At 38.2% G+C, this 23,028-nt stretch overlaps 1 protein-coding gene across 5 annotated transcripts in view; it reads right to left on the reverse strand.

The window, feature by feature from the left end:
* Positions 1 to 23,017, reverse strand: part of LRRC69 (leucine rich repeat containing 69) — an 80,396-nt gene extending 57,379 nt beyond the window's left edge. For all 5 annotated transcript variants that reach the window (XM_061439405.1, XM_061439403.1, XM_061439404.1 and 2 more), the window contains exon 1: positions 17,676 to 23,017. In XM_061439405.1, the coding sequence (XP_061295389.1) occupies positions 17,676 to 17,858 (183 nt within the window). In that variant the 5' untranslated portion in view covers positions 17,859 to 23,017. The remainder of the gene's footprint in view (positions 1 to 17,675) is intronic.
* Between the last annotated feature and the right edge of the window lie 11 nt (positions 23,018 to 23,028).

A 23,028-nucleotide genomic window follows, 5' to 3' on the forward strand; every position in this document is an offset into this window, starting at 1 on the left:
TTTGTCCTCTTCTTCAATTTGTATATGGGTGTACTTAATATTGTCTCAGAGGTCTCTAAGATGGTCCTTGTTTATGCTTAGTCTTTATTTGGCTTTGCTTCCTTTATCCACCATTCTATCTTCCAGATTACTTATCCATTCTTCTCCCTCAATTTTTCTGCTATTGGTTTCACCTAGTGTATTTTTAATCTCAGTAATTCTGTTGCACATTGCAAATTGTCTCATTTCTTCTAGGTCTTGTAAATCGTTTATCATATCTTCTTGATATGTGCATCCAGTCTATTTATCTGAGCCTCTATTTTATTTTCAAGACTTTGGATCAACTTTACTATCATTATTCTGAATTCTTTTTCAGGTAGAATGCTTATTTCCTCTTCATTTCTTTGTCTTGTGGGTGTTTCCATGTTCCTTCATCTGCTACACATGTCTCTGCTTCTTCATTTGGCTTAATTTACTGTGTTTTATGTCTTCTTTATGTCAGCTGGAAGATCACACTTCTTAATAATTGTGGAGTCTGTCCCCCACGGGTGGGGTTGGACAAGTGCCTTGTGAAGATTTCCTGGTTGGGAGGACTTTTGCTTGTGTTCCGGTGGATACAGGTAGATCCTGTATCTCTGAAGGGCAGTGCATGTCCAGTAGTGTGTTTTGGGGTGTCTGTATATTTGGTATGGCTTTGGGCAGCCTGTCTGCTAATGTGCAGATTTGTGTTCCTGTTTTCCTGAAGGACTAGTGTAGGGTGTCTGGCACTGGAGCTTGCTGGCCTTTGGGTGGGCTTGGTCATTAGTGTTGAGATGCAGGCCTTTGGGAGAGCTCATGCCAGTTAATATTCCATGGGATCGGGAGTTCTCCGATGGTCCAAAGTCCTGGACTCAGGTCTCCCACCTTGGGGGTTTAGGTCTGACGCCTTACTGTAGCACCAAGACTTCACAGGCCATATAGCATAGAAGACAAGACCTCAAGATTAATGGTGAAAGCACACTGAACAGCCCAGAAAACCGAAAGAAATTCACATCCTTACAAAGAAAAAAGAAGAGAAAAAAAGAGGAAAAAGAAAAAAAAGGGGGGAGGGGATAAAAACAGGAGTCAAAAAAGAAGAGAGCAATCAAGTCAATAAACCCATAAATGAAAATGAATAACAAAACCTAGACTAGCAGGAATACAAAATCAAAAGCATAGCAAAAAATGCAACATAACTAAAGGGTACTTTGTTGACTTTGCCAAGAAAGGTCCATTTATTCAAAGCTATGGTTTTTCCAGTAGTCATGTATGGATGTGAGAGTTGGACTATAAAGAAGGCTGAGCACCAAAGAATTGATGCTCTCGAACTGTGGTGCTGAAGACTCTTGAAAGTCCCTTGGAGAGCAAGATCAAACCAGTCAATCCTACAGTAAATCAACTCTGAATATTCATTGGAAAGACTGATGCTGAAGCTAAAGCTGCAATATCTTGGCCACCTGATGCGAAAAGCCAACTCATTGGAAAAGACCCTGATGCTGGGAAACATTGAGGGCAGGAATAGAAGCGGGCATCAGAGAATGAGGTGGTTGGATGGCATCACTGACTCAATGGACATAACTGTGCACTAACACAGGAGATAATGAAGGAAAGGAAAGTCTGGTGTGCTGCAGTCCATCGGGTCACAAAGAGTTGAACATGACTTAGCAACTGAACAATAACAACAACTGTAAAAATAGGGAAATAAAATTAATTTATTTAAAAATAAGATAGTTTTAAAAAATAAAAAGTTATACAAAATAAAAATTGAACAATATAGAAAGAACACTAGAATAATATGAAAAAGAACTAAAAGAAAATTATATAGAGTGGTAGTAAGAGGAATGTCCTCATGATTCCTGTGTTTTCCATCCCACACAGTGTGCTCCAGTCAATCTGCTTTACTCAGAAAGTTCTCTAGTATTTCTAGAAAGGTCTCTGGACCTGTGTGGGCAGAGTAGGATCAGCATAGTATCAGACCTGGCCTTACTCCAGCCTGTACTTGCTCCCAGAGGCCATCAGTTCACTTCAGTCACTCAGTTGTGTCTGACTCTTTGCAACCCCATGAATCACACACCAGGCCTCCCTGTCCATCACCAACATCCGGAGTTCACACAGACTCACGTCCATCGAGCCAGTGATGCCATCCAGCCATCTCATCCTCTGACGTCCCCTTCTCCTCCTGCCCCCAATGCCTGCCAGCATCAGAGTCTTTTCCAATGAGTCAACTCTTCGCATGAGGTGGCCAAAGTACTGGAGTTTCAGCTTTAGCATCATTCCTTCCAAAGAAATCCCAGGGCCGATCTCCTTATAATGGACTGGTTGGATCTCCTTGCAGTCTAAGGGACTCTCAAGAGTCTTCTCCAACACCGCAGTTCAACAGCATCAATTCTTCAGCGCTCAGCCTTCTTCATAGTCCAAATCTCACATCCATACATGACCACAGGAAAAACCATAGCCTTGACTAGACAGACATTTGTTGGCAAAGTAATGTCTCTGCTTTTCAATATGCTATCTAGGTTGGTCATAACTTTCCTTCCAAGGAGTAAGCGTCTTTTAATTTCATGGCTGCAGTCACCATCTACACTGATTTTGGAGCCCAGAACAATAAAGTCTGACACTGTTTCCACTGTTTCTCCATCTATTTCCCATGAAGTGATGGGACCGGATGCCATGATCTTCGTTTTCTGAATGTTGAGCTTTAAGCCAACTTTTTAACTCTCTTCTTTCACTTTCATCAAGAGGCTTTTCAGTTCCTCTTCACTTTCTGCCATAAGGATGGTGTCATCTGCATATCTGAGGTTATTGATATTTCTCCCGGCAATCTTGATTCCAGCTTGTGCTTCTTCCAATCCAGTGTTTCTCATGATATATTCTGCACAGAAGTTAAATAAGCAGGGTGACAATATACAGCCATGACGTACTCCTTTTTCCTATTTGGAACCAGTCTGCTGTTCCATGTCCAGTTCTAACTGTTGTTTCCTGAACTGCATACAAATTTCTCAAGAGGCAGATCAGGTGGTCTGGTATTCCCATCTCTTGAAGAATTTTCCACAGTTGATTGTGATCCACACAGTCAAACGCTTTGGCATAGTCAATAAAGCAGAAATAGATGTTTTTCTGGAACTCTCTTGCTTTTTCCATGATCCAGCAGATGTTGGCAATTTGATCTCTGGTTCCCCTGCCTTTTCTAAAACCAGCTTGAACATCAGGAAGTTCACAGTTCACATATTGCTGAAGCCTGGCTTGGAGAATTTTGAGCATTACTTTACAGCATTACTTGTACAGGTCTTCTGTGTATTCTTGCCACCTCTTCTTAATATCTTCTGCTTCTGTTAGGTCCATACCATTTCTGTCCTTTATCGAGCCCATCTTTGCATGAAATGTTCCCTTGGTATCTCTAGTTTTCTTGAAGAGATCTCTAGTCTGTCCCATTCTGTTGTTTTCCTCTATTTCTTTGCATTGATTGCTGAAGAAGGCTTTCTTATCTCTTCTTGCTATTCTTTGGAACTCTGCATTCAGATGCTTATATCTTTCCTTTTCTCCTTTGCTTTTCACTTCTCTTCTTTTCACAGCTATTTGTAAGGCCTCCCCAGACAGCCATTTTACTTTTTTGCATTTCTTTTCCATGGGGATGGTCTTGATCCCTGTCTCCTGTACAATGTCACGAACCTCATTCCACAGTTCATCAGGCACTCTATCTATCAGATCTAGGCCCTTAAATCTATTTCTCACTTCCACTGTATAATCATAAAGGATTTGATTTAGGTCATACATGAATGGTCTAGTGGTTTGCCCTACTTTCTTCAATTTAAGTCTGAATTTGGCAATAAGGAGTTCATGGTCTGAGCCACAGTCAGCTCCTGGTCTTGTTTTTGCTGACTGTATAGAGCTTCTCCATCTTTGGCTGCAAAGAATATAATCAATCTGATTTCGGTGTTGACTTTCTGGTGATGTCCATGTATAGAGTCTTCTCTTGTGTTGTTGGAAGAGGGTGTTTGTTATGACCAGTGCATTTTCTCGGCAAAACTCTATTAGACTTTGCCCTGCTTCATTCTGTATTCCAAGGCCAAATTTACCTGTTACTCCAGGTGTTTCTTGACTTCCTACTTTTGCATTCCAGTCCCCTATAATGAAAAGGACATCTCTTTTGGGTGTTAGTTCTAAAAGGTCTTGTAGGTCTTCATAGAACTGTTCAGCTTCTTCAGCGTTACTGGTTGGGGAATAGACTTGGATTACTGTGATACTGAATGGTTTGCCTTGGAAACGAACAGAGATCATTCTGTCGTTTTTGAGATTGCATCCAAGTACTGCATTTCGGACTCTTTTGTTGACCATGATGGCCACTCCATTTCTTCTGAAGGATTCCTGCCCGCAGTAGTAGATATAATGGTCATCTGAGTTAAATTTACCCATTCCAGTCCATTTTAGTTCGCTGATTCCTGGAATGTCGACATTCACTCTTGACATCTCGTTTGACCACTTCCAATTTGCCTTGATTCATGGACCTGACATTCCAGGTTCCTATGCAATATTGCTCTTTACAGCATTGGACCTTGCTTCTATCACCAGTCACATCCACAGCTGGGTATTGATTTTTGCTTTGGCTCCATCCCTTCATTCTTTCTGGAGTTATTTCTCCGCTGATCTCCAGTAGCATATTGGGTACCTACTGACCTGGGGAGTTCCTCTTTCAGTATCCTATCATTTTGCCTTTTCATACTGTTCAAGGCCATAGTTAACCCTAAAATCCAGTCTCAGGCTAATCACGAGGATTTAGTCTGCTATACCTGAAGCTGCAGGAGCTAATTCCCTTTCTATTCTTCAGTCACATAGCCTCTGGTGTTCAGCTTTGGTTTTGGGCTAATCTTTGCTTGTAGGTTGCTCTCCAGTGTCTGTTCCCCACCTAGGCAAGATGGGTCAAAGACCAAGGCTTATTAGGGCCACTTTTCAATTGGGCTGGGGAGAAAGTAGTATATGGCATCACTCAGTGTGATGTATCAATGAGTGCCTGCAGCAGTAGAACGTGCAGTATGTTGTTACAGTCTGAGACGTCATGTGTGCTCTCCCAGAGGAGTTGGCGTTGGGTCATGAGTCCCTAGGAAGAGCCAAGCTGCTCAAGCTCTGGGCAAGGTGTGGGCAGCAACCTGTGCCTGTTCACCGCCTGGTGGCAGATGTTACCTGGGGTTGGGACCCCAGCAGCAGTGTTTTGTCTGTTGTCAGGCACTTCCCGTAGCTTTGGCAGTAGATAGTGGCTTATGTTTCCTGCTCTGGGATCATAAACAGCAGTCACATCTAATGCCAGCAGCACTCTTACTGGTTTGGCCAGTTTTGGTGACCACTGCTGGGCACACAGCCACTGTCTGTGACTGCACAGTTAAGAATGGCCTGGGAACAAAGATCTCTTTCCTCTCTGGGATGCCCAGTGTTTTCCCTTAGCTCCCTCAATTGTGTCATAATGGCACCCCACTCCAGTACTCTTGCCTGGAGAATCCCATGGACAGCAGAGCCTGGTGGGCTGCAGGCACAGGCATGCAAGCCGCTCTTTGGCTATTACGTGCTGTTCAGCAATGATCTTTGTGGTGAATTCTCTCCATTTTGCCTTCTGAGCACCTGCTGTTGCACTTCCCTCCACCCTGTCCATGAGGGGGTTTCAAAGTGTGCAGAAACTTTTCCTCTTTCATGACTCCCTTCCCAGAATGCAGGTCCCCATCCTGAAATTTTCTCTTTTGTTTTTAATCTTTATCTTCTGCCCTACCTCATTCTAAGGAGATTGGCTTGCCTTTTTGGAAGTATGGGTTCTCCTTCCAGTGTGCAGGTGTTCAGAAGGAGCTGTTCCATATGCAGATGAATTTTTGATGCACTTGTGGGAAGGGAGATGATGGCCCCATCTTACTAATCTTCCATCTTGGAAGTCCTCCCCAAAATAGACTTTAAAATAAAGACTGTTTCAAAAGACAAAGAAGGTCACTACATAATGATAAAGTGATCAAACCAAGAAAAAGATTTAACAACTATATTTATGCACCCACCATAGGAGCACCATAGGAGCACCTCAATAAATAAGGTAAATGCTAACAACAGTAAAAAATGAAATCAAAACAGTAAGGTATTTTAACACCTTAAATATACTAATGGACAGATCTTCAAGGCAGAAAATAAATAAGGAAATACAAGCTTTAAATGCCACAATACACCAGGTAGATATAATGGATACCTATAGGACATACCAGCTGAAAGTGACAGAATATAGTATCTTCTCAAGTGCACATGTAACATTCTCTAAGATAGATCACATCATGAGTCACAAATCAAGCCTCAGTAAATTTAACAAAATCAAAATTTTATCAAACATCTTTTCTGACCACAATACTATGAGATTAGAAAACAAGTATAAGATTAAATATTAAAACAAAAACATGCAAGCTAAACAATACATTGCTAAATAACCAAGAGATCACTTAAGAAATCAAAGAGGAAATTTTAAAAATACATAGAAACAAATGACAATGAAAACATGATGACCCAAAACCTATGGGATGCAGTAAAAGCACTTCTGAAAGCAAAGTTCATTGCAATTCAACCTCACCTCATGAAACAAGAAAAATCTCAAGTAAACAATTTAACCTTACAACTAAAGCAACCACAGAAAGAACAATAAAACCTAAACTTAGTGCAAGAAAAGAAATCATAAAGATCAGAGGAGAAATCAATGAAACAAAAATGAAGAAAATAAGAGCAAGGATCAATAAAAGTAAAAGTTGGTTTTTTAAGAAGATAAAATTGATAAACCATTAGCCAGATGCCTCAAGAGAAAAAAAAAAGGGGGGGGGGGAGAGGATTCAAATCAATAAAATTTGGATTGAAAAAGGAAAAATTACAACTGACACTGCAGAAATACAAAGGATCATAAGAAAATATTACAAGTAACTATATGCAAACAAGATGGATAAGCCAGAAGAAATGGACAAATTCGTACTAAGGTTCAACATTCCAAGATGGAACCAGAAATATAAATTTAAGCAGACCAATCATATGTAATTAAACTGAAACTATAATTATAATCTTCCAAATTAAGGTCTAGGACCAGATGGCTTCACAAGCAAATTCTACCAAACATTTAGACAAGAGCTAATGCCTATCTTTCTCAAACTCTTCCCAAAAATTGCATGGGGAGGAACACTCCCAAACTTATTCTATGATGGCACAATCACGCTGATCTCAAAACCAGACAAAGACAGCACACACAAAAAAAAGAAAATAACAAGTCAATATTACTGATGAACACAGACACAAAAATCCTCAATAAAATACTAGTGAAGAGAATCCAACAACATACTAAAAGGATCATACACCATGATCACATGGGATTTTTCCTAGGGAGGCAAGATTCTTCAACATTTACACAATTCAATCAGTGTGCTACACCATATTAACAAAAAATAAAAACCATCTGATAATCTCAATAAATGCAGAAAAAGCCTTTGACAACATTCAAAACCCATTTATGATGAAAACTCTTCAGAAAGTGGGCATAGAGGGAACCTACCTAAACATAATAAAGGTCATTAAAACAAAGCTACAGCAAATATTATTCTCAAGAGTAAAAAACTGAAATCATTTTGTCTAAGATCAGGAACAAGACAACGATGTCCACTCTCACCACTATTATTGAATGTAGTTTTGAAAGTCCAGGCCAAGGCAATCAGAAAAGGAAAAGAAATTTAAAAAAATTTAAATTGGAAAAGAAGTAGTAAAACTGTTCACTGCAGATGACATGATAATATACATCAGATCAGATTAGATCAGATCAGTCGTTCAGTCGTGTCCAACTCTTTGTGACCCCATGAATCGCAGCACACCAGGCCTCCCTGTCCATCACCAACATCCGGAGTTCACACAGACTCACGTCCATCGAGTCAGTGATGCCATCCAGCCATCTCATCCTCTGTCGTCCCCTTCTCCTCTTGCCCCCAATCCCTCCCAGCATCAGAGTCTTTTCCAATGAGTCAACTCTTCGCATGAGGTGGCCAAAGTACTGGAGTTTCAGCTTTAGCATCATTCCTTCCAAAGAAATCCCAGGGCTGATCTCCTTCAGAATGGACTGGTTGGATCTCCTTGTAGTCCAAGGGACTCTCAAGAGTCTTCTCCAACACCACACTTCAAAAGCATCAATTCTTTGGTGCTCAGCTTTCTTCACAGTCCAACTCTCACATCCGTACATGACCACAGGAAAAACCATAGCCTTGACTAGACGGACCTTTGTTGGCAAAGTAATGTCTCTGCTTTTCAATATGCTATCTAGGTTGGTCATAACTTTCCTTCCAAGGAGTAAGCGTCTTTTAATTTCATGGCTGTAATCACCATCTGCAGTGATTTTGGAGCCCAAAAAAATAAAGTCTGACACTGTTTCCAATGTTTCCCCATCTATTTCCCATGAAGTGATAGGACCAGATGCCATGATCTTTGTTTTCTGAATGTTGAGCTTTAAGCCAACTTTTTCACTCTCCACTTTCACTTTCATCAAGAGGCTTTTGAGTTCCTCTTCACTTTCTGCCATAAGGGTGGTGTCATCTGCATATCTGAGGTTATTGATATTTCTCCCGGCAATCTTGATTCCAGCTTGTGTTTCTTCCAGTCCAGCGTTTCTCATGATGTACTCTGCATAGAAGTTAAATAAACAGGATGACAATATACAGCCTTGACGTACTGCTTTTCCTATTTGGAACCAGTCTGTTGTTCCATGTCCAGTTCTAACTGTTGCTTCCTGACCTGCATACAAATTTATCAAGAGGCAGATCAGGTGGTCTGGTATTCCCATCTCTTGAAGAATTTTCCAGTTTATTGTGATCCACACAGTCAAAGGCTTTGACATAGTCAATAAAGCAGAAATAGATGCTTTTCTGGAACTCTCTTGCTTTTTCCATGATCCAGCAGATGTTGGCAATTTGATCTCTGGTTCCTCTGCCTTTTCTAAAACCAGCTTCAACATCAGGAAGTTCTCGGTTCACGTATTGCTGAAGCCTGGCTTGGAGAATTTTGAGCATTACTTTACTAGCATGTGAGATGAGTGCAACTGTGTGGTAGTTTGAGCATTCTTGGCATTGCCTTTCTTTGGGATTAGAATGAAAACTGACCTTTTCCAGTCCTGTGGCCACTGCTGAGTTTTCCAAATTTGTTGGCATATTGAGTGCAGCACTTTCAAAGCATCATCTTTCAGGATTTGAAATAGCTAAACTGGAATTCTATCACCTCCACTAGCTTTGTTCGTAGTGATGCTTTCTAAGGCCCACTTGACTTCACATTCCAGGATGTCTGGCCTTAGGTCAGTGATCACACCATCATGATTATCTGGGTTGTGAAGATCTTTTTTGTACAGTTCTTCTGTGTATTCTTGCCATCTCTTCTTAATATCTTCTGCTTCTGTTAGGTCCATACCATTTCTGTCCTTTATCGAGCCCATCTTTGCATAAAATGTTCCTTTGGTATCTCTGATTTTCTTGAAGAGGTCTCTAGTCTTTCCCATTCTGTTGTTTTCCTCTATTTCTTTGCACTGATTGCTGAAGAAGGCTTTCTTTTCTCTTCTTGCTATTCTTTGGAACTCTGCATTCAGATGTTTATATTTTTCCTTTTCTCCTTTGCTTTTCGCTTCTCTTCTTTTCACAGCTATAGAACATCCTAAAGATGCCACCAGAAAACTACTAGAGCTCATCAGTGAATTTGGTAAAACTGCAGGATCTCTTGTAGTCCTATAATCTAACAACAAAAGATCAGTAAGAAAAATTAAGAAAACAATCCTATTTACCATTTCAAGAAAAAGAATAAAATACACAAGAATAAACCTACATAAGCAGATGCTGCTATGAGACACTGATGAAAGAAATCAATGATGACACAAATGGAGAGACATACATACCATGTTCTTGGATCAGAAGAATCAATATTGTGAAAACGACTATACTAACTAAAGCAATCTATACAGTCAATGTAATCTCTATCAAACTACTAATGGCATTTTTCACAGAATTCGAACAAAAATTTTACAGTTTGTATGGAAACACAAAAGACCCTGAATAGACAAAACAATTTTGAGAAAAGAAAAGTGGAGCTGAAGGAATCAGGCTCCGCAATTTCAGACTATACTACAAAGCTACAGTCATCAAGACAGTATGGTATTGGTACAAAAACAGGAATATGGATCAATGGTACAGGATAGAAAGCCCAGAGATAACCCACAGACTTATGGTCACCTAATCCATGACAAAAGAGGCAAGAATACACAATGTAAAAAAGACAGTCTCTTCAATAACTGGTGCTGGAAGCAAAGGAAACTATAAACAAGGTGAAAAGAAATCCCCCAGAATGAGAAAAAATAACAGCAAATAAAACAACTGACAAAGCACTAATCTTCAAAATATACAAGCAGCTCATTCAGCTCAATATCAGAAAAACAAACAACCCAATCAAAAAGTTTAGGACAGAAGACCTAAATAGACATTTCTCCAAAAAAGATATACAGATAGCTAACAAACACATGAAAAGCTCATTATTAGAGAAATGCAAATCAAAACTACCATGAGATATCACCTCACACCAGTCAGACTATCCGTCATCAAAAAATCTACAAACTAAATGCTGGAGAGGGGGTGGGGAAAAGGGAACTGTACTGTTGGTACAGTTGGTGGTAATGCAAACTGATACAGCCAGTATGGAGAGTTCATGGAGATTTCTTTAAAAACTAGGAATAAAACTACCAAATGACCCAACAATCCCACTATCTGTCATATACCCTGAGGAAACCATAATTGAAAAAGACACATGTACCACCAATGTTCATCACAGCACTATTTACAATAGCCAGACATGGAAGCAACCTAGATGTCAACCTAGAAAGATGAATGGATAAAGTAGTTATGGTACATATACACAATATTACTTGGACAGAAAAAGGAATACATTTCACTCAGCTCTTATGAGGTGGATGAACCTAGAGCCAATTATATAAAGTCATGAAGAGAAAGATAAATATTTATACATTAATGCATATACATGAAATCTAAGAAGATGGTACTGATGAACCTACCTGCAGGGCTGCAACAGAGACAGAAACAGAGAGAACAGACTTGTGGACATGGCAGGAAGAAGCAGAGGGTGAGAATTCAGAGTAGCATTAAGACAAACATTACTATATGTAAAATTAGAGAGCCAGTGGCAATTTGCTGGATGAATCAGGGAGCTCGAATCCAGGGTTCTGTGACAACTTGGGTGGGATGGGTGGGAGGAGAGAAGGAGCTTCAACAGGAAGGGGACATAGGTATACCTACAGCTGATTCATGCTGACGCCTGGCAAAAACCAACACAACACTGCAAAGCAATTATCTTTCAATTAACAATAAATAAATTAAAAAGCAAAAAATTAATTTTTTAAAAAAGTGGTGCTGAGAAAACTGGAGAAGTACATGTAAAAGAATGAAACTAGAACACTCCCTAACACAAAAAAAATAAACTCAAAAAGGATTAGAGACTATAAAAACTCTTAGATGAAAACACAGGTAAAATACTCTTTAATATAAATTACATCAAGATTTTTTTTGACCCACCTCTTAGCATAATAAAAATAAAAATAAGCTGATGGGATCTAATTGAAAACTTCTGCACAGCAAAGTATAAGCAAGATGAAAAGACAACTCTCAAAATGGGAGAAAATACTTGCAAATGAAGAAATTGACAAGGGATTAATCTCCAAACTATACAAACAACTCATGCAACTCAATATCAAAACAAAAAACCCAAGTAAAAAAATAGGCAGCAGATCTAAACAGACATTTCACTGAAGAAGACATACAGATGGCCCATGGAAAGATGCTCAACATCACTAATTGCTGCTGCTGCTACTGCTGCTAAGTCGCTTCAGTCGTGTCCGACTCTGTGCGACTCCAGAGATGGGAGCCCACCAGGCTCCCCTGTCCCTGGGATTCTCCAGGCAAGAACACTGGAGTGGGTTGCCATTTCCTTCTCTAATGCATGAAAGTGAAAAGTGAAAGTGAAGTCGCTCAGTCGTGTCCGACTCTTAGGGACCCCATGGACTGCAGCCTACCAGGCTCCTCCGTCCATGGGATTTTCCAGGCAAGAGTACTGGAGTGGGGTGCCATTGCCTTCTCCTCACTAATTGCTACAGAAGTTCAAATCAAAACTACAATGAGATATCACCTCACACTGGTTAGAATGGCCATCATCAAAAAAATCTACACACAGGAAATGCTGAAGAGGCTGTGGAAAGAATGGAATCCTCTTGCACTGTTGGTTGGAATGTAAACTGATACAGCCACTATGGAGAACAGAATGGAAGTTCCTTAAAAAACTAAAAAGCTAGAACTATTTTATTACCTAGCAATCCCACTATTGGCGTATACCCCGAGAAAACCACAATGCAAAAAGAAACACGTACCCCGGTATTCACTGCAGCACTATTTACAATAGCCAGAACATGGAAGCAATATAAATGTCCACTGACAGATGAACGGATAAAGAAGTTGTGGTCCATATATCCAATGGAATATTACTCAACCATAAAATGGTTTTACTCAACCATAAAATGGAATGAAATCAGACCCTTTGTAGAGATGTTGATGGACCAGAGCCTGTCATACAAAGTAAAATAAGTCAGAAAGAGAAAAACAAACATCTTACATTAATATGGAATCTAGAAAAATGATATAGATAAACCTATTTGCAGGGCAGGAATAGAGACAGACATAGAGAATGGACGTGTGGATACAAAGGCAGGGTGGGGAGGGCTGGATGAATTGGGAGATTAGGACTGACATATATATATATACACTACATATGTAAAACAGCTAGTGGGAACCTGGAGCTAGCTCAGCTCAGTGTCTGTGATGATACAGATGGGTGGGATGGGGGAGGGACGGAGGTCGAAGGGCAAGGGGATGTATGTATGCATATAGCTGATTGTTGTACAACAGAAACTAACAGAACACAGTAAACCAATTATACTCCAATAAAAATACAAAATAAATTATAGGACATCAACTATTTCTTTCAAGTCATTAGAAGCAATTTGAAAATTTCCAGTTTCACGAGTCAATTAGCAAAGACAAAAAGAGATAAAATCTTGTATTCTCTAAAGACTCTGCTTCCATTTTATCCTTGTGTTGCTAGTCAGACCATAAAGGTGATAATTTTAATAGCAACACTAATTTATTTAATAGTTCCAATGTCCAGTACTGAGTTTTTTATAGATTAACATTTAATTCTCAAGTGTGAAGACAAAGACCTTGTTTTTTTCACATCTGTATCCTCAGGACCAGCATAGACACAAGATGATGAATGATAAGTATCTGTCAAAAGAATGGACATGTAAAATGGAGAGTTGGAACAATATATGTATTAATAGTATTTAAAACTACCATCTTCAGATAACTCAGGTTTTGTAAGTGTATAAAATAATAAAACAACAGAGCTGAGAGCACCTCAAAAGAGACTTCATTTTATACATGTATTCACTGGTTGACCTTGACAAGTGACTTAATCTCTTACTGAATCATAAATTTTATTATCATATCAGTGATAATAATAACTTCCTTGAAAATGGACAGAGTTCCTAGCATTGTGCCAGCTCTCAATATATGGGGGATGCTGTTATTCTATCTGATACCATTTTGTATCAAAATGGTACAAAAATTTTGAAACATTACTTTTGAATTAGGAATTTAAACATCAAGACTATTTTAATGCCATGTAAGTGTTTTTATATATATATCATAGGGGGAGTTTCAGTCATTATTAATAAAACTACAACCTGTAGCAACACAAAAAAGAATTTAGAAAAACACATTCCTGGATTTTATACAAAATTGTTAGGAGTAAAAATTACCATCTTTGAACTATGACATAAGCATGACCAAGTTATGAAGACCACAAGGACTCTCGAAGCATTTCACCTGAACGCCACAACGTGCCCTGCCTGCTTTTTCTGTTATTTTTTTTCCTTAGCACTAATCACTACCTCCCATTCCTACTTGTTCTGCTGTGTTTCTTGCATCTCTTCTGACTACAGCATAAGCTCCATAAGGCAGGTATTTTCATCTGCTTTTAACTGCTAAGTTACCTGAGACACAGACGGTACTCAACACTTAAGTGTGGCTTTGAATAAGTGAAAGCAGAAAATGAGGCCCAGTGAGATTAAATACCTATGTTTAGTTGGTGAATAGCTGAACAGGTTGAAGTATTCAGGACTTCCAGATACTTATCCAGGGCTCTTTTCAGCGCTCCAAGCGCTCTCTTTTCTGAAAGTTTTGCTTTCTCTGTTAGCAGTGGCAAAATGAGCAGTATTTCTGAAATGTGTAAATAACCTCTATCCATCATTTGCGGGTTTCTAGCACATTTTATTTGAGGTGCTTCTAGAATGGGCTTCCCTGGTGGCTCAGAAGGTTCACCTGCAACATGAGAGACTCCTGGGTTCTATCCCCGGGTTGGGAAGATCCCCTGGAAAAGAACTGTGTAAATAATCTCTACCCCTCATTTGAGGGTTTCTAGCATATTTTATTTGAGATGCTTCTTCAACACCCATTATAAAAGGGAAATACATTTTTTTTCCAAAATTCTACAACATTGGAGATTCTATATGAAAAAATATTGGCTAGTTCATAAGAGTCAAACAATAATGCCATAAGCCTGCATCTGTTTGTAAAGCACTTTAAAGATGGACCACAAAAAGCCTAATTTCTAATCAGCTGAATTCTTCTTTAAAAGTAACATGTGATTTCTTCTTTAAAAGTTAAGAGCTGAGCTGAGCCAACACCCTGTTAAAGGAAACTGAGCTGGGAAGTCAAAATTTAGAGTCTCTCCTAATAGTCAAAGGATGAGGAGGAAAGTAACGAGGGAGCCACAAGAAGACAAACGAATGATCAGACTCATCACCTTTTTTTACCTGCGGAAGTATATTTTGCAATCTATACTTCTTACTAAACAACTATTAATCAAACAGGAGAGAAGAATACACATGTTTTCAAATACACAAGAGTTCAAAAAACCCAATTACCACATACCTAGTCTAGGATGGGGCTTCCCGGGTAGTGCTAGTGGTAAAGACCCTGCCTGTCAATGCAGGAGACAAGAGATTCAGGTTCCATCCCTGAGTTGGGAAGATGTCCTGGAGGACAGCATGGCCACCCACTCCAATATTCTTGCCTGGAGAATCCCACAGACTGAGAAGCCTGGCGAGCTACAGTCCAAGGGGTCACAAAGACTTAGATATGAGACTTAGGATACACGCAGATCGGGATGATGCCTGGAGAATTATTTCTAGAAAATAAGTGAGTAAACCAAAAAAAAGAAGAAAATATGGTTACAGGAAACACTGATTCCAATTCAGGAGAACTGCACAAGGATATTTGAGCAGGAAGTATCCACCTAACCTAGATTAGCTTAAACTGGGGCAGGAGGATGGAGGCTCCTGGGGAAAGTCACTCAAGGAAAAAGCACATTTGATAGGATATGTAATATGATCAAGTTTAAAATGAGGCCATGACAAAGGAAAAAGGTACAAGAATAAGTGAAAGACATTAGGAACTCCAAGGTAACAAAAACGGTATATAAGGAAGAAAATATAATCTTAGTACTTTGATTGGCTCCATGTAAATTTCCTAAAGGAAATTAACCCTGAATATTCATTGGAAGGACTGATGCTGAAGCTGAGGCTCCAATACTCTGACCACCTGATATGAAGAGCTGACTCATTAGAAAAGACCCTGATGCTGGGTGGGAGGAGAAGGGGGACAACAGAGATTGAAGATTGAAGGTGGGAGGAGAAGGGGACAACAGAGAACAAGATGGTTGGAGGCATCACTGACTCAATGGACATGAGTTTGAGCAAATTCCAGGAGATAGCAAAGGACAGGGAAGCCTGCATGCAGCAGTCCATGGGGTCGCAGGGAGTCGGACACAACTGAGCCACTGAACAAAATGATATTTACTTATTAACAATATACATTTTAGAATTTTAGAATTCTCCAAGACAAAGATTTAATCATTGTTATAACTGGGTACACTGTAAATACTATACACCTCATAAAAGTAAGAAGTTTTTAATTTGTGAAGAGGAAGAGAAAACGTGAGCTGAAAGTAGATTACAGACGCTAACACTGCCACCTTACCAAGTGGAGAGTAAAAAGATTGTAGTTGATGAAAAATAAACAAAGGTTGGGAGATTAGGACTTACACATACACACTACTATACATAAAACAGATAACTAGTAAGTATCTACCATACAGCGCAAGGAACTCTACTCAATACTCTGTAATGACCTATCTGGGAAAAGAATCTAAAAAAGAGTGGATATGTGTAGATGTATTACTGATTCATTTTGTGGTCCATCAGAAAATAACACAGCATTATAAATCAACTATACTCCAGTAAAAATTAATCAAAAAAAGAAACAAACGTACAACAATATTAAATTTCAAAGATAACTATGAAGAAACCAAACATTAATTTATATTTGGAAGATGACGAAGGTTGATATTTTAAATGGACATATCAAGAAAAGAACTAAAAGCAGTTATATATGGAGGTCAAAATTGTGATTTCTTACGAACAAATGGACTGTTACGCTAATGAAAAAAAAAAAATCACACAGAGGTGGAGAATTGGCTCACTCAAATTCCAAATTGTTTTGCATAAAACTCCTCTGTCACATTAGAAAAGTCCAAATCTTTACTATCGTTCTGTAACTCGAAGGTACTTTTGGAAGTTATTGAAGGGGAGTTTTGAAGTATTCCCCTATTTTTTGGAAAGACATGGGCACAGATTACAAACTCAAATAATTTTGTAAACCTAAGAAATGAAGTAGGTGAAGGTAAGAAAATAAGAGTTGTTTTTAGTAACTCTCAACTCAAAACTAATGAACTATAATGAATTACTATTACTTAGCTGGTTAGAGATTCTTTCAGTGCTGATGACAGTTTAGAAATGAACAAAAAGAAAACTACAAAGTTAATATCCCTTGCCTTCTCCCAACTTTAAGATCTTTAGCAGCTGGAGTTTCACAGAAATGTCGTTCATCAGAAATACTTAACACAAGCATCTAGGATTCATTTTGTTGCTCTTTACAAAGGATATTCTTTATTTAAAATGCTAAGTTTCTTTTAAAGCCTACTTCATAAGAAATCTATGTTCTGTCCTTCCCATTTCCTGCCAATACTCCATTTCAAAGTGTAGCCTGCTCTAGGAAATTGAAAAGAACTCCCTTCTTACATCAGATGTCTCTCTTCATTCCATACACAACAGCTTCAGGATAGTCCCCAGGGTGTACAGCCTCTCGGGGATCTTCAAACCCATGTTGAGATGGAACCCCAAGGTAGACAAGTAGATCCAGGCTCCCAAGCCCTCTCCAAATGACAGCGTCCAGAAAAATAAGTGTTGCAGAGGCCTAACCCTCTGATGCCAAGTGTGGGCCACAGAGCATATGAATAAATTGAAACATCTCCCCCTACCATATGTAATTCACTAAAAGAGAAAACCATCTGATGCTGTTCCAGCAACTATCCACATTAATTCTCCAGGGAGCTAAGTCTCCAGTGATTGAAGCCTTCTTAATTCTTTTTTCTCTTCCTATCCTCTCTTTTCATCCTTAGTTGAAAAAGATAATGCTGTTTCTCACCTGGGTCAAGCTGCTTATCTCTGGGCACACTTTGGAAATTTGGTTATTCTGAAGGTACAGTGTCTTCAGGCCTGGAAGTTTTTCTAACACTGAGGGCATCTTTGTTATGTTCTTTCCATTTAAGATAACGATTTTAGTGTTTTTACCGCCCTTCAGTGCTCTTATTAACAACCTTTCAGCCATGGGTATGGAAGAGAAATAGGTTCCTTACTACCCATCTCTGGAATCTCTAATTGCAGAATTGGTGTGTCATGGAAACAAAAACATTCTGAGATCTATCATGCTGAAGGTGGTAGCATTGGATCATTCCCTGTGTAAAAGGTAGGGAAGGGAAATAACTGATTCCAGGTTTGCGGCAGGAAATGCACAAGATGACCCTAGAATATCTTATACCAGAAACATGACATTACCAAGGACTAATGAGATCACATCAAAAGAACATACAAGTGGGCTTCCATTAGTCTAAAATGGGAAAATTTGAGAATCACAAAGAATGATGAATGAACCATAATAAATTAAAATCTAGAGCTCATGGTATCATAAAAATAAAAGAAAGCCTCTAATTACATTGGAACTTGCTGGGGAATCAACTCTTAAGACTGAAAAATAATAAATGGAAAAAAAATGAAGCACTTATTCTGCTTTTTCAGTACAAATCATGTTTTTGTGTAACCTAATAAAGTTCTTACTCATTGAAAAATTGAAGCCAATAAATGAGGAAGAAAAAAATATTTAGAAAAATCACCATTTTTGCAAACCTAATGAAATACTGGATATATATATAAAGATCATAATTGGATGCTAAATGCATTAGGTGAGAGGTTGACCGGGAACTTTCCAAGTATGAAATCAGGTTAATTACCTACTAATCAGTTTTACCATCACTAAAATTGAGACAATCATGGTGTCATACAATAAAAATTACACAGTACCAATATTAAATATTCTTGAATCTGAGTTTAATCATGCTTCTATACCTAAATACCATTTACAGAAAATATGAGGAATAGAAAAAAGCTAAATTAATCTCAGGGAAGCAGTCAGCCAAATCTCCAAACTGGGAAATTCTATAAGGCAAATGATATACAATATTTAACCAACAAGTTATGTCATTAATAAAAAGATGAGGAAACTGTTATGAAAAAATGAGACTTAAGAAAAACAACAGTCAAATGCACTCTGTGAATCTTGTTTAGATCTTGATTTGAATAAAAATATTCCAGAGTCAACTGAGGAAATTTGATCATGGACAAAGTATCAGATGACAGGAATTACTAATTTTGTTATGTATAATAATGACATGGTGGTACTATTTTCTTAAAATGTACCTAACATTTAGAAATGCATCTGAATTTTCAGGTGAATTTTTTTTTAATAAGTGGGGCAGAAAAGTGAGTGGAAAAAATAGATCAAATAAGACTGACCAAACATTGGTAATTATTAATGCTCAGTAATGGGTACTAGGGGTTCATTATATTATTCTTATTGTTTTTTGTATAATCTTTGAAAATTTCCAAATGAATGATTAAGACAAAGGCAAAAGAGTAAGGAAAAAGAGATAAGGGCAAAGATATCTGATTAGAACCCCACTTGGGCCAGTTATGAGGCTTGGAGGCATTTGGGCTACATATGTACCACATCTGGAAGGCTCAGTTCCAAAAATTTGAACACTATAAAATGCATTCTGCATTCAAAGTACTCAGAACACAATTCCATCTTCCTCTGTAATTCCCTTTACTCATTCAACAAACATTTAGAAGTACCTACTATGTGCAACACTGTTCCACTGGGGATAGAAGAATGAATTAAAATGACAAAAATATCTCAATGAAATTACATTCTAGGAGGAGAAAAAACAAGCAAATAAGTAAACCTAGGTTTTAGATGGCATTAGATGCTATGGAAAAAAATAATAAAACAGGTAAGGAGTTTGCAATTTTAGGGTAACCTGAGAAGGCTTCACTGCAAGGGTGCTATCAGAGATGGGAGCTTTTCCAAATAAGATGGTGAAGCAAGTGCCAAAGGCCCAAAGAAGAATCATTAAATTTATACAGGTTATTATAATGAACATCGGTATCATCATAACAGTAAAATAAAAGGTGCTGATTAATAGAGTTCCAATTGCTAGAATCATTTTTTAGGTACTTAACCACTGCTCTTTTTATTCAAATATCTCTCCCAAACCTTCCAAACCTATCTTCCAGTGTCTTTATTTTTATACTGTTTTAGTTTCCTAAGAACAATCATGATGTTACTATCTGAACAAATTATAAAACTTTGTTTTAAAAAAAAGAAGTCTCATAATACTCACCTCCTCTAAAGTACTGCTGCATGGCTAGGACTCCAGCTGACACTGTCTAAATGGGCCATTTTTTCCCTGCTTTAAATGGGTAAACAGGCCAATACAATCTACTACTGCTTTTTTTTTTTTTAATTAATTTTCCTAACCTAGAAAATCTGGTAAACATCTTTAATTTCTCCTTCTCTGTCCAGGCTCCTCTGCCCAGAGGATTCTCCAGGCAAGAACGCTGGAGTGGGTGCCATTCCCTTCTCCAGGAGATCTTCTGGACTCAGGGATTGAATCCGGGTCTCTTGCATTGCAGGCAGATTCTTTACTGCTGAGCCACCAGGATGACCAACCCCAGACCCTAGGTAACTACTAATCTCCTTTCTATATGTTTGCCTAGTCCAAACATTTTATACAGATGAGAATATATGTGTCTTTCACTCAACATAATGCTTTCAAGGTTCATCCAGAGTTACAGCATGCACCAGTACCTCAGTCCTTTTTATTGAATAAAAATTCTCCATCCTATACTATATTTATTTATCCACTTATCAGTTGATGGACATTTAGATTGTTTCTGCTTTTTGGCTACTACAAACAGTGCTATGTACAGTTTTCTTGGGAGTATACCTAGGAGAGGTCATATGGTACCCTTTCAGGAACTGCCAGATTGTTTACCAAAGTGGCTTCATCAGTTTATATTCCTACCAGCAATGTATAAAAGCTTATCTTTTCATTTTTTACTGTCGCTTTTGACCCAAATTGATACAATCAATCCCTTTAAAAAATTTTGTTAAGTTTGCCTTGAAACAGTTCATAATTCACTCCATTCCCTATTGCTTGCCTTTCTCCTCCATCTAGAAGAATCCAGATAGCACCTTCAATACTCTCTAGAACTCTCCTCAGGGAGATCACCCAAGCTGATGAGATATACTTATTTTCCATGTTAATGCTTACTGCCATCATTATTAAACTTTCTTCTACTATGTAACAGAAGTTACTTTTCTTCCAAATTCTAATAATAGTTTCCTCATATTCCTTACCAACATCAGGCTCCTGCTAACAATCTCTTCTAGACCTTTTTAACTTACACCCGAGGCCCAGTCCCAAAGCTCATTTCATGGTTTAAGTATTTTGTTACGGTACCAAATTATTTTCAGGGCTCAATCAGCGAAAAAGACCAACTAGGAACCACACAGTTTGACTTTAGGTAATTATAGAAACTGGGGAAGCCATCTGTGTAGGTCTGTTGCCTTTGTGTCTGGTGCTGTGCCTACCCCAGAATTCAGAGAAGCTCAAGCAAAAGATCTGGTAGAAGTGGGAGAAGCTACAGGCTTCATGAAAAAAGTGCCCTGTCCTGTTCATTTCTATGTTCCTAGTGCCTCAGTGCTCCATGGTGTTAGCACCTCTCTAAGTCCCAAGAGTAGTGCCTGCACACTTGAGAGTTAACAAAAGCTGAAGATTTCTATTTAAACGTCTACATGAAACAGCACAAAAAATAACTACTTTTACTGAGCATTTATTACATATCAGGCAGTGTGCTAAATTCTTTATGGAAGTGGACTTACTTAGTCCTTATCAAAGGCAGGGCTTGGTATTTTTTTTTTTTTTTTTAATCAAGAGCAAGATTGTAAGTCATTCCTGTTAAAAAAAAAATAAATTCAGCAGCCTTGTGCAAAAGCAGTAGTTTGTTTCAGTAAGCCATATTAGTCACCCAAGTATACTGAAAGAAGACAATCATAAACTTTTTCCTGTTCAGTATATTAACAAAGCTTTTTATTTGGGTCTGTATATTTATTTTCAGCAACCCCTGGGTCAGGAAGATCCCTTGCAGGAGGAAATGACAACCCACTCCAGTATTCTTGCCTAGAAAATTCCATGGACAGAGGAGCCTGGTGGGCTATAGTCCATGGAGTCGTAAAGAGTCAGACACAACTGAGCACACACACATACCCACACTTATTTCAGAAGTTACTGTTTTTTAGGTTTGTTAAAATCAGATTGTCCTAATCAACACATGAAGGTAAATTAACTGTAATGCACTATCAGAAGTTTTAAAAAAGGAAAACTCTCTTGGGTTCCATTCTTCAACTAACCAGAAGACTTAACAATTCACCAAGGGTAATATAAATTAAAAGACAGCCCTTCTGTGAGCAAGAAGAATTCTAAGTCACTATCTCATTTATTCTTAACAGTCTATTAGCCTAATGAAACTCCTAAAAGTCATATCCTACCCACTGAATTGATCTTATAACTATTAACAAACCTTAAGCACTTTATAATATATAGGCCTAGCAATGTGATAGACATTTAATAGTGAAGTCCTTGTTTCTAAGCACTTAAAGACTAAGGGAAAACAATAACAATAATAATAAACAACTAAATGCAAATAACTATTATTAAGTGTATAGTTAGTAGAAAGTAACATGTATGACCCGGGGTCCCTAACCTAGCCCAGGTGGGAGAAGTCTGGGGAGCTTACCTAGGTCGGAGCTATTTAAGCTGAGACCAGGAAGACAATAAACTAGGTGAAGCAGGTTGAACCCAACTTCAAGTGTTAGTTCAAAAGCCTTGCAGGAGGGAACAAGGTGGGATAATATAAAGAACTGCTGCTTCTGAAACTTACTTTAAAAACAGAATTAGAAACCCTGTGAGTTCTACTTTTCCACAAGATGGAGAAAGATATATTTCAAATAAGACTTAGAAAAATCAATGTATATAAATACACAAGACAGGAAGAAAAAGCTCATTTGTTCAGTAACAGTAAAAAGAGTATGAAATTACAAATTAAATTTCAAAAAAAAAAAAAACAAAAAAAACCCTGACCTATTGCTTCAGCTAGTTCCTAACAACTTCTACCAAGACCATGTATTAACAAGTATGTGCCCGCAGTAACTTGCACAGATTTCCTTCTTACTGCTTCATTTTCTTACTCATGTGTATTCATTTTTAACATCCAAGAGTTTTGGATAGTCTTCTAATTTGCCCTTTCTTATTTTAAAATAACAAAATAATACATAAATATTAGAATCTCTATTATTTTCAATTATACATGAGGACAAAATA

The sequence above is a fragment of the Bos javanicus genome, chromosome 14 (genome assembly GCF_032452875.1).
Source record: "Bos javanicus breed banteng chromosome 14, ARS-OSU_banteng_1.0, whole genome shotgun sequence".
NCBI classification, from domain to species: Eukaryota; Metazoa; Chordata; class Mammalia; order Artiodactyla; family Bovidae; genus Bos; species Bos javanicus.